We start from the raw sequence: 11182 nt of genomic DNA on the forward strand, positions 1-11182 counted from the left end.
ATTCAAGATTCTGCAAGACAGTGCCCTAATATTGTACCTAAATCAATGGGGAGAATGATATACACCACTTTGTAAAATCCAGTGCTGAAGCAGAAGCAATGATAGCACCTATAGTAAATTTGTCGCAGTTTAAACCCAACATAGATAATTGAGCTGCTGATACATGCTAAAATAAGACTAGTTCTGTCTCGAGCTCAAGAAAGTCATCTGTCTGGATCTGAAGAAAGCTCCATCTCTTTTCAATTTGTTTTGAAATAAAACCAAAGGTACTAAAGTATCTGACATTTACCTCTTCTATATCCCCACTTAATGAAAATTGTTTTAAATGGCAATCTTTAAGAAGACAGATTGAGTGACACAACACAAAGTTTGAGCTATTTTTTTCTCATGGATAAGGAGAGTTAAATATAGAGATTGAAGAGCTAGTAAAGGTAATTGAAATGAAACCCAACGCTATAATCTAGCATGTTAACTGTGTAATTATATATGATTCAGGAAAGAGTTAAACTACCTTGATGGTACGATATGAAAACTGTGTTCAGGCTATCATTTAGGTACAGATAGTAAGGTAGACCATAAAAAGATTGTCTCTGCTTTGACCTCTTATGCCTTTTACTCCTGTTTTTCCTCTCTTCTGTACCTTTTACTGGATCCCTAGATTTCCCTGCTTAATGTCTTTAGCATTGCAATCTTCTATTTTTCCGTAGAAATAATGCAGACTTCTCTTCTAGTTTTGCCTCTTTGTTCTAGTATCTAAGAGACAGTTCCACGGGTGAAAGAATATTTCGTGCCTAGATTTTTTTTCTGACAACTACTAATAAAAATAACACTTTCCTAAAACACTGGCATACTTTCAATATGATCAGTTCTAAAGGTCTTACAAGTCTCAGTTCATACTTAAATATTCTTTAAAGATCACAATGATTTATTTTTCTTAACTAATTCTGGGCAGATATACCTGGCAGTATGCAGTCCTGCTCGCCAGACTTCCAAACACCCCACTACCTTGTTCTATGTGCACTGGAGGAACACGTACTCCAAATATGATAAAGAGCTGTGTTTCTGAAATATCAGATGAAGAGTCTATAAATGGCTGGAAACAAAGTTCAAATGCGACCATGAAACCAGAAAACAACAGAAGAGATTCATTTCCTACAAGGAAAGAGAGTATGAACAGGCTGTAATTGCTGGCTACTATTGTTTCTAATCAGAGGACCACGAAGTGCCTGTAATTGCTCCCAGCTGCTCAGCAGGGGTCAAAAAGCCAAACTGAATGTTAGGAATTATTAAGAAAGAAATATAGAATAAAAAACAATAATTTTTTTTGGCGCTGATTGTACATACAGAACCTGCAAAAGCACCTTCAAAGGTAGAGAATGACTTGCATATAAAAAATAGCACCCACTAGTTTGTGTTTCCCCATATCCTCCTTTTTCGCCTTAATGTAAGATGCGCATGATGTTTACCTTTTCCAGATGTCATCAACCTCCCTTGATCCCCATGATCTTTCAAAGATGATAGAATGGCCTCACAGTGACATTGACCAGCCCCCTCATCACCCTCAAGTGTGTCCCGGCTGGTCCTATAGATTTCTGTATCTCAGGTACACTTCAGTTCTTCTTCAGTCTATCTTCTACTGCAGGGTAATGCTCCATTTCCTCAGGCTATGCTACTAGGCAAAGGGACTTAGGAGGCATGGGAGCAAATAAAAAAACCCAAAAACCACAAAACAATGCAAAGAAAGCATTAATGCCTTTTCCATGTCCTTTGTCACTAGGTCCCTTGCCCCCTGAGTGGTGGGCCCACAGTTTCCTTGGTTTTCCTTTTGCTCACCAGGCACTTACCAAAGTCCCTCTTGTTACCCTCCAGATCTCTTGCTAGTCTCAGCTCCAGCAGAGCTTTGGCTCTCCTAATTTGATCCCTGTGTATAAGACTATTCATACCCTGTGCTGGGGGTATCTGCTTTTGGTCAGTGTTCAGGACAGGACGTTGGGTGAGATGGAGCTTTCTTTAAGACCTGGTGCAATTGCAATAATTGTTAAGTTTTTATGCTCCAGGACACTCCAGATGCGAGTTAAACAGGCATCCCTCAGGAACTTATGAAGTAAGCCCCTTTCAACTCAGATCCATTATTCAGAAAATTCCCCAGAAAAGAGTTTAAGATGCTCCAAGTTAAAAAAGGCAGTATTCTCCTTACCTATTTATTTAGGCAGTTTCCACAAGTAGTAATATAAACTAGGACTATATGAAATATAATTTTCCTGCAGAACCTCTCTGAGTGGTGAAATTCCTCTCCCTTCCTCCACAAGGACTGATGAAAATTGGGAAAAGGGGAAGTCTCTGTCACCACAAGAGAGTGAACAAAGGTTAAAAAAATTCAAGTCTTGCACTTAACAGAGCTATTAGTTAAATATTCTATTCCTTCTTGGTGGGTAAATTCAGTTACAGAGAAAAAAGTATACAAGGACTTTGCAGAAGCTGTCTCCATTACAATGTTTTGTCATATCTGAACATGATCGCATGCACTGAGGCTGAGACAGTCCTGATGGCAGTTTTGAAATTTGTGTAACCAGAAGAAGAGGTTTGCTCTTAATATGGTGTATCTCTACTGACTGCAAAATCACAACTCTGAGCAACAGCATTAACTTTTTTTCTGGTGGTCAGGAACAAAAATTGCTACCACTGATCCATAAGACAATATTCACCCTTTCCACCAAAATGATGTCTTCTTTTTCTGCCTAGCCTTTCTTTCTTGCCATTTTCATATGATTACAGCACTTTTTCTCCTTTTTTTTTGTTAATTTTATTGATTTCTATATGAATCAAACATATGGATTATAAAGCTGTTGCAGTACAGACCATTCTCCCAGACTGTGAAAATGTTTCAGTAAGTCCTGTCTGCAGACAGACCACTTGAACCATGTCCCTTTACAAAAATCTTTGTATGCTTATTTGTGAATAAGGAGGGAAATTGATTGGAATCTGACTAGCTGAGCGGAGACTATAGAACACCATGCTCTAGTGAATAATTGTCTTTAAATTTTGAATGTAAATTAACAAGTTCCTTGCTGTTCTATTTGAACAAAAAAAAGCTGGTTTTGTGAGACAGTCTCATATGTGACAGAAACAGGCTTAAAAAACCTCAGAGGCCTTTATAAACAGTCACTTCAGAAAGATCTCTGAAACCTAAATTTTTGTACGTATGACAAATATTAAAAGCAGAAATACAAAGAAATATTTATAATACTATTATAAATACTAATAATACTATTAAGATTCACCAAAGAACTGGAAATAAAACTATACAGGAAGTTACTTCAAAACTGCTTGAATTTCTAATGGAAACAAACACAACAGTAATTTTGATTTCACATTTGCTTAGCTTAAATGTCTTCATTTATAAATTACAATAGCAGCAGAGGTCTACCTTAGGGAGAAAAAATACAACCCGATTCCAGATGTGCATATATTGTATATGTAAATATACAGCTTTCTACTGCCTTACAGATGCCCATGTTTGTCTGTATCTGCAGTCCTACAATACTTTTGGAGGCAAGAGCCATCTATGTCCTGTCCTTGTACAGTGCCGACAGTTACAGGGTTTTGGTCTACAAGTTACAGTAATAGAGCCAATGAATGAAATAATTAATGTAATCTACTTGACTTTTTCTGTTTGAGGAATGTAAGGAATGAGCTGGAGTTGACTTATGGTGATGACAATGCAAGTTAAATACAGATAGAAGCGCAACTGGTATGCAAAAGGATATTCAATATGTAACCTCTTTGAAAAGGGGATCCAGAACAGTACTACAAGTCCGGCAGCAGCCTTTCACTGAGGTTTTGTTTAATTATTATTCTGACTGTCAGATTGTCTACAATCCTCAGTGAAGGACGAAGGAAACTAACAAATGCTGGTAGGGAAACCTGGTCAGCATCCATGACATTTTTATTAACAGTAACAAAAGCAATGGTGTACCAGCTAGTATTTCAGACTGTACATCGCTTTCAGGTTTAGAATCTCGGATAAATTGACAAGGACAGTGAACATGGCACTGCACTACTGTGATAAGGCTGATAATATACAAGTAAATAGATCGGAGTTTTGAGGCTCATCAAAGAGAGCACATTCAGCAGTTTCTAAGGTAATACGTTTATTTGTATCTTCACTTAGATCTTGCTCAAGAAATACTTTCACTGTTTTTTTCCAACATGTATAAATGTTTATGTAAGGATTTTACATAACTAAAAACAAGTTTGTGCAATTATCTCCTCCTGAGGGAGACACTTCAATATACAAGGAAAATTTAGTTTTCTCTTAAGGGAAAAAAATATCTATTTCATTTCCAAGATTGTGACAATTTTTATAAATACACTCCAGATAAATTACTGGTTAAAAATGGAAAGCAAAGGAGGAGAGTAAATAAAGTTCCATAGTTCCATAAAGTTCCATTCATAAATTACCTGGAAAGAGGGGTGAACAGTAAGGTTACAATGTTCACTCACGCTAGGAAGTGATTAGGGTAGTAACGCTAAGAGCTGACTGTGAAGAATTTCAGAAAGCTCTTACAGAACTGAGAGGCTGGAATATTAAATGGTAAATGAAATTTGGTGTCAGTGCATGTAAACAAGACAGGGGCAAAACCATACAGGGATATATGTGTTCATAATGACAGGTTTGGAGCTCATAATTTGTACTCAGGAGCAGGTCTTTACATTGGTTTTGTGAAAACATGGGCTTGGTGAGAATGCTGAGCTCTTTCATTTGACAGATAAAGATCCAACAGAATCTAGTGGCGCAGAGCTTTAGCTGCCCAGATTTCACCTTGTGTGAGAAAGCATTTATCCTGATCATTTACTCCAAGATAGTTCTGTCGCTTTGCTTATGTGCAGTTCAGAGGATCCAAATTAGAAGCCAGAATTTCTCAGAGTCAATGCAGAGTGGCAATTTACTCAAGAGTGGCAACTCAAAATGCATAAATTCAATACCTACTTTGTACCACACATCAGTAGCCACAATGACAAACAGCAAGCATGATTAAGCATTTGAACAAATTGTTAACAGTCGCATGGTATTCCTTTTAATATGACTCCTTTTAATATTATTTTTAAACCAGCAATATATGACTTTTCTCAAAAAAACAAAAAAGGAGAAGGAGCTCTAATTAACCATACCCATGGGAAGTTCTGTGCTTTTTAGCATCCAGAGTGCCAGACTAGATGTTCCCATGAGTCCCCCTGGCCTTCAAATCTATGCCTCTATATAGGCAACTTACTAAGAAGGGGAAACAAATGAAGTTGACAAATGAACACCTAGCATTTTATTATATTCTACCATCTGACTCTTCATAGAGAATGAGTTACACTTAAACAGTTGTTAAAAAGCAAGCACACTCTTTTAGCTACAGCTAAATGGTAGTAGATCATAAGCCATTTGCAACCCAAATATTTTTTTACAATGTAATTAAAATTATATCTCAATGAGATCTTACAAGGCCAGTTTCTAAAATATATGAGCAAGAAGCTGTGTTACCAACCTCTATGAAGCTAGTCTTCCTGCAATGGATCTGTATAATTCTTGCTAAATCTGAAGGCAATTAGGGTCACTCAGAGGGTACAGTAAGATTTGTGTCTTCTCAGCTACCTATATTAGCTGGTGGCAGGCTGATGAGGAGAAATGGCAGGATATAAAAACGGCCTGTACTGATGGCAGCTCAGTCATGAAGATCACAGCATATATATGTGCAGCTTAGTTTAACACCCAGATTAAAAGAAAGTAGGAGCAGTCTACATCAAGACTGTTCAATGTAATAGTTCCAAGGAAAAGTCATTTGATTAATTCCCTGTATTCTGAAAATTAAGTTTGTTACCACCTTTTTTTTCTCCTTGCTCTTCAAAATATTATTTTTTTCTCCTTGCTCTTCAAAATATTTTTTGTACTGTGTTACTTCACGTTTCCAAAGACTTCCTCACTTGAGCATGACATCCATTTTCTGAAGGATGCCCTAAAACCTTTGTTCAACTCTCTATTTAACCATGTTAATGTTTTTCCTGTTCTTAAAGACACTTGGTAATTCATTATTAAAATAGGGATAATAATTACATGCTTATGTTGCAAGGTTATTTGTAAGATGTATTTGTGAGGCTCCATACTTAATTCTGAAGTAATGAAGTCTATAAAATGATCCTAATAGAATTAACTGAAGTCAGAATATCTCTGAACTTAAGGCAATTCCTAAGACTAAGATTTAGAGGAAAATATTTTAAATCACTTTAATTATTTTCAATATTAAGTAGAGGTATCATCTCCTTCAGTTTTACTTGTAGCTTCTGTGAACTCAAAATGCTCTAAACTACCCATTAAGCATAAAAAAAAATGTGGATGCCAGTGATGCAGTTACTACAGGTAAAACTTTCAAGTCCCAGTAAGAGTTCATGAATATTTGACCTATCATTGCTAGTTCTAAATATCCACATGTGTAAAATATGTCTCACTGTTTCCAAATCTATTTTATTAAAAGCTGGCAACAGACCTAACTAAACTGGGAACTAAACAGACCAGCTGATTCACTGCATCCTGGTATCCATGTGCTCCCCCTTACCAACAGAGTAAATGTGACAGACATCAGTGCTCCTTGACTCTGAAAAGTGAGATTCCTTGCACTTGTCAAAAAGCAGTGTCCTACCTACAGCCAGTGTTCTGGAGCAGATGCAGACTTGTAGCTTAATATCGCAGGTAAAGAGCAAATTCTGAAAGACTATACCATTTTGGTGCCTGTTTTTCTACCAATTCCACTGTTCTCCCTTAACTCCTTGTCCAATTTCAATCAAATTTGATTATGGTGGTGTGAAAGTAGCGCTTGGTTACAGGATAGAAACCTTATTAGCAATCCTTCTGAAAGAGAAAAAAAAAAAAACAAACGAAAAAAAGCCAGAAAGGGCTCAGCCATTACCCATTCTGCAGGGAATAATCATTCAGCACTCACACAGCTCTGAACCCAGGAGATGCTGCCTTCTTTCCAGTGATACATACCTATATGTATGTATATGTATAGATATATGTTTTAGGCAGCAGATGAGACGCTTTGAGTAATATTTATGGGATGTAACACGGGACACTACTGTTGGCTTGCTACAGAAGATATAAGGAAGAGACGAGAATATTGTCAGCAGGCTAAAGGGACATCACATGGAGCTGAAAATGCTGTATACGCAGCTGGTGACGGGAGGACAATATGGCATTTTCCACAACAGCAACAAAAATGAGTTCTTGCAACTTCTATTAAGCTTGCCAAAGGATATTATGCATGTTGAAATGGGCTCGGAAGGCAACCAAATGAGGCACAAACATGAAACTCAAGAAACAGATTAACGATCCTTTGAGGGTTATGACAATGACAAAACCACAGCAAGTTTAGAAACTTCCTGCAGGTAAAAATAATTGAAAGCTGAAATGCTGTTCATGGAGAGTACCACATATGACTTCTATAAGCAAATAACTATGAAAATTAAGAGAAGAATCATGGAGACAGGATACTGCATTAGGTGAGAACCATAGGTTGATTTGCTATGGCTTTTAAGAGGTGGAAAACTTATGCAAGGGTATTGAGGATATTGGGGATGGAAAGGGGAGCTAAAGTTATTTTACTAAGTGAATGCAGGTAATGTAAAGCACAAATAAACAAGAAGGAAAACTTTATTAGTTTTACTGCCAAAGGAAAAAGAATTAAAAGCAACTAACACCAGATTCATAAAATGAAAAACATTGGGAACTGCACTGAGATGATGCTGGGATAGTGATACCATCTGGGTATTTCATCATAATGATGCCAAGCAAGGTATTACAATATTACAATAACCAAGCATTGTAATGCAATTATATCTTTGGGGAAAGGTTCACTGGAGTTTTGGTGATCTGTAAGAGTAAATAATTCTTCACACTCATTAACTCCTACTTCCCAGTGGATCTGCTTGAACTGAAAGGCCAGGATCTCCCCTGGCACATTCCACCAAAGGCAGAGGAGGTTGCAGTGCCAGATGTTGCAGGGCTTGGGACAGGGATTCCCTCAGTACTCTGCACGTAGTGCTACTGCCTCAGCCCAACGGAGGAGTGAAGGACAGGCAGAGGCAGAAGCAAAGGAGGGCGAGGCAGGGGTAAAGTGGCAGCAGACCAGGCCAGGGTGTCAGCTGTGTGGAAAGAGACAGGACTATATAATTCTTAACTTCAGCCAACAAAAGACTTGCTTGTAATACACAAAACCTTTCTCCTCCTGCTTATTCTGTTTACTCCACAGAAAAAGACAAGAAAGAAAAATCTTGTACTGAAAAATAAGCATCTCCAAGAACAGCATCTCTGCACTTCGGTATTCTGGATAAGCACCTGCATTAACTATATTTGGACGAATACATTAAAAATTGTTTAAAACAAACACACTTTCCTGGCTGAAGTTCATGACATTTTTCCACTGAAAGAGTTTGGAAACAAACTTTTTTAGCAGTTTCTTAAAAGCATGGCTTGTAAAAAAAAAAGGGTTTGCACCATTCTTTTAAAGTGGGATAAAAAATAAGAACAGTCCCAACTGAATAATCACAATGAAACTTTAATTGGAGTTTCAAGATCTTGTGCACTAAAAAGAGCTCATCATCTCCAAAAGCCGGCAAAGTGTTCCTAGGCTTGCCAGTCTCTCAGCTTTACAAACCCTACAAAACTGAAGAGCTGCATAGGAAAGTTTTAAAATTGGCAATCTTGAGGTTTACACATAACCACCAAGAAGGAACCTTTTCCTTAAAGTGACAAAGTTGCTGGATTTGGGGAAAATTGTAGGAGGTTTCAACATATAATATACAGACATGCACAGCTACATACTTCAGAGAAGTGTTCATTTGTTCTTAAGGTTAACAGAAACTTCCATTATTTTGGAATCTTTTGTCTTTAATTCAGGTCGATTGCTGGTTGTAAGGCAGAAGGATGCAAAACAGGATGGAAGCAGGAGCATGCACCTTACAAGCTCTCAGGAAAACTCTTTGTATTATTTTATCCTCCATGTGCAAGTATGTCAGTCTGATGAATCTGAACATACTCTGAATGAAAACCAGGTGCAAGTAACTGTTATGACTCCCCTTTAATATATGGAGGGAAAGAAAGATTAAGTCATTGGCTGAGAGCAAGGGACTACAGAATTATATACAGTCCATCAGACTTCAGCAACTCAAATTGTAACACAGAAGGAAAATATATATACCTTACCCAGAGAGAAAATGGTAAACTGAAAGTAAAAAATGGTATTTTTTTTGGATGTGAAAAGAGCTCTGTTTTCCTTATTTCCTTAGAGATTTTTCAAATAAAACAGACTACAGACCGCATGCTCTACCTTTTCTACCATTCAGTATAAAATCATAATTGTTATTACTTGGAATTTTTTCACGTCTTATAAGTAGGGTAGGGAGCACACTTCTTGAGAGGTTTGCTGTGGTTCCTCCCTGTCAGTACAGATGATTAAAATACACCCAAAGTAAACAGAAATATATTTCTCGATTGTTTTTGTTAATTACTTTTTCTATGAAAATAAGATTTTCACTAGGTGCTTTGGTCTTTTAAAAACAGTGGCTTGTGATCTTAGAGCCCCCATTACAACAGGGGTTTAAAACACTAGAACTCCATCTGCCAAAGTGCTTTATTTGTGAAGCTCTATGTAGAGGTACTTCTCAGCCATCATACCAGCATTTTTCAAGGAAAACGTCCAGTTCCATTATGTGATCTCATTGTTTCTATTAACTATTTTAAATGCCTGTATGAAGGCGTATTTCTCCTATAAACTGACACTTCTTTATTTTCTAACTTATCATAGTAGATCTCAAAGAATATACCATGTTACCTATAGTAACATTACTGCAATTTCAAACTAAATAAACTGCATATACAAAAGTATAATAAACAAATAAAACCCTGTGTAATTTTAAATCTTAACAACTGAAATAATGCAGTGTAATAAAAAAAATAAAGGCATGTATAAGTGACGGAAATAACATAAATGGTTTTTTCTCTGTCGTGTCAGGTAAGTGGTCGATATGCTAAGGCTTTACTTCCACGTGTTAAAAAGTCCTGAGAAGTCCATCAGTAGAAGTTCAAATAACTTCATGGCTCATATTTTCAAATAAAGTCATGAGTCATTATCAAGACATAAATCAATCAACCTGTTATTGTTTCATCTTGCAATTAAGTTAACTGAGTTTGAGTTATTTTATCAGAAAGTAACCTACTGGAAGGCTGGAAACATTTTGTACCTTATGAGACAAAGTAGAAGTCAGGAGTGATTCAGCTGCTTAGTTATAGCTGACTGGTGCCATTTCAGTTTTCCTGCAGCATTTATCTGATATATGTCTGTGGGGGTGGCAGATACGGTGCAGGACACTCTTCTGGACTGGCAGCAGGAAGCCAGACAAGATACTTTATGGTGTCTATAATGGTAGTTCACACTTAGATTTAGGTACTTTAACTGCTCTATCACTTTGGCAAGCTCCAAATTTGCGGTTCTATCCCATATTCCACACTTTGGTTTATCTGAAGTATTTTTTTTCCCAGATGATATATTGGGATTCTCAGTTCCCATCAATTCTTTTTGTCAGGCTTTTGCCAAGAAGCTGAAAGTGCACAGAAGCTTTTGTGGAACTGTTTGTGAGGCGGAACATCCAGGTCCTATTATTTTTTTAATTACAAAATGGTGTTTGATCTATCCTTCCTTCCCCTCTCCCCGTACACAGATGCCACACAAAACCCAGCCTTCTGCTCGGCTGCCCACCAACAGTCCGGTGCCTAATTTTCCCAGATCCTACCCAAAACTTTTAAGGCCCAACGGCCAATCATCTCTTCACATCTCCACAAGGTTTGAGAGTCACTTTTCCTGCATCTCCCTGACAGAGTGCGCACATTCCTCTTCCCCCTGTCCGAACTGCCCCGGTAGAGTGCAGCAATCCCCCCCTCACCTCATCTCACGGTGCCCCTCCTGCTTGCGAGGTGCCAGCCCGCACAGCCGGCTAGGGTCTCCCCTAAGGCACCGCGATGTACTCACAGGGTCTGGGTGTCCTCCGGCAGGCTGGGAATGAAGTGGATGTCCCTGCAAGTGATTTTGTAGTCATCCCAGTCGGAACACTCGCAGAAGGCTGAAGGACACCTCTCTGTGCCCTG

General features: G+C 37.9%; 1 protein-coding gene across 1 annotated transcript in view; it reads right to left on the bottom strand.

Moving 5' to 3' along the window:
- Positions 1–11152, bottom strand: part of LOC104276862 (thyrotropin receptor-like) — a gene marked incomplete at its 5' end in the record, with an annotated part of 35526 nt that extends 24374 nt beyond the window's left edge. The window contains one exon of the mRNA XM_009873320.1: positions 11067–11152. Coding sequence (XP_009871622.1) covers positions 11067–11152 — 86 coding nt within the window. The remainder of the gene's footprint in view (positions 1–11066) is intronic.
- Between the last annotated feature and the right edge of the window lie 30 nt (positions 11153–11182).

Source organism: Apaloderma vittatum, unplaced genomic scaffold, assembly GCF_000703405.1.
Source record: "Apaloderma vittatum isolate BGI_N311 unplaced genomic scaffold, ASM70340v1 scaffold6360, whole genome shotgun sequence".
In the NCBI taxonomy this organism is placed as follows: domain Eukaryota; kingdom Metazoa; phylum Chordata; class Aves; order Trogoniformes; family Trogonidae; genus Apaloderma; species Apaloderma vittatum.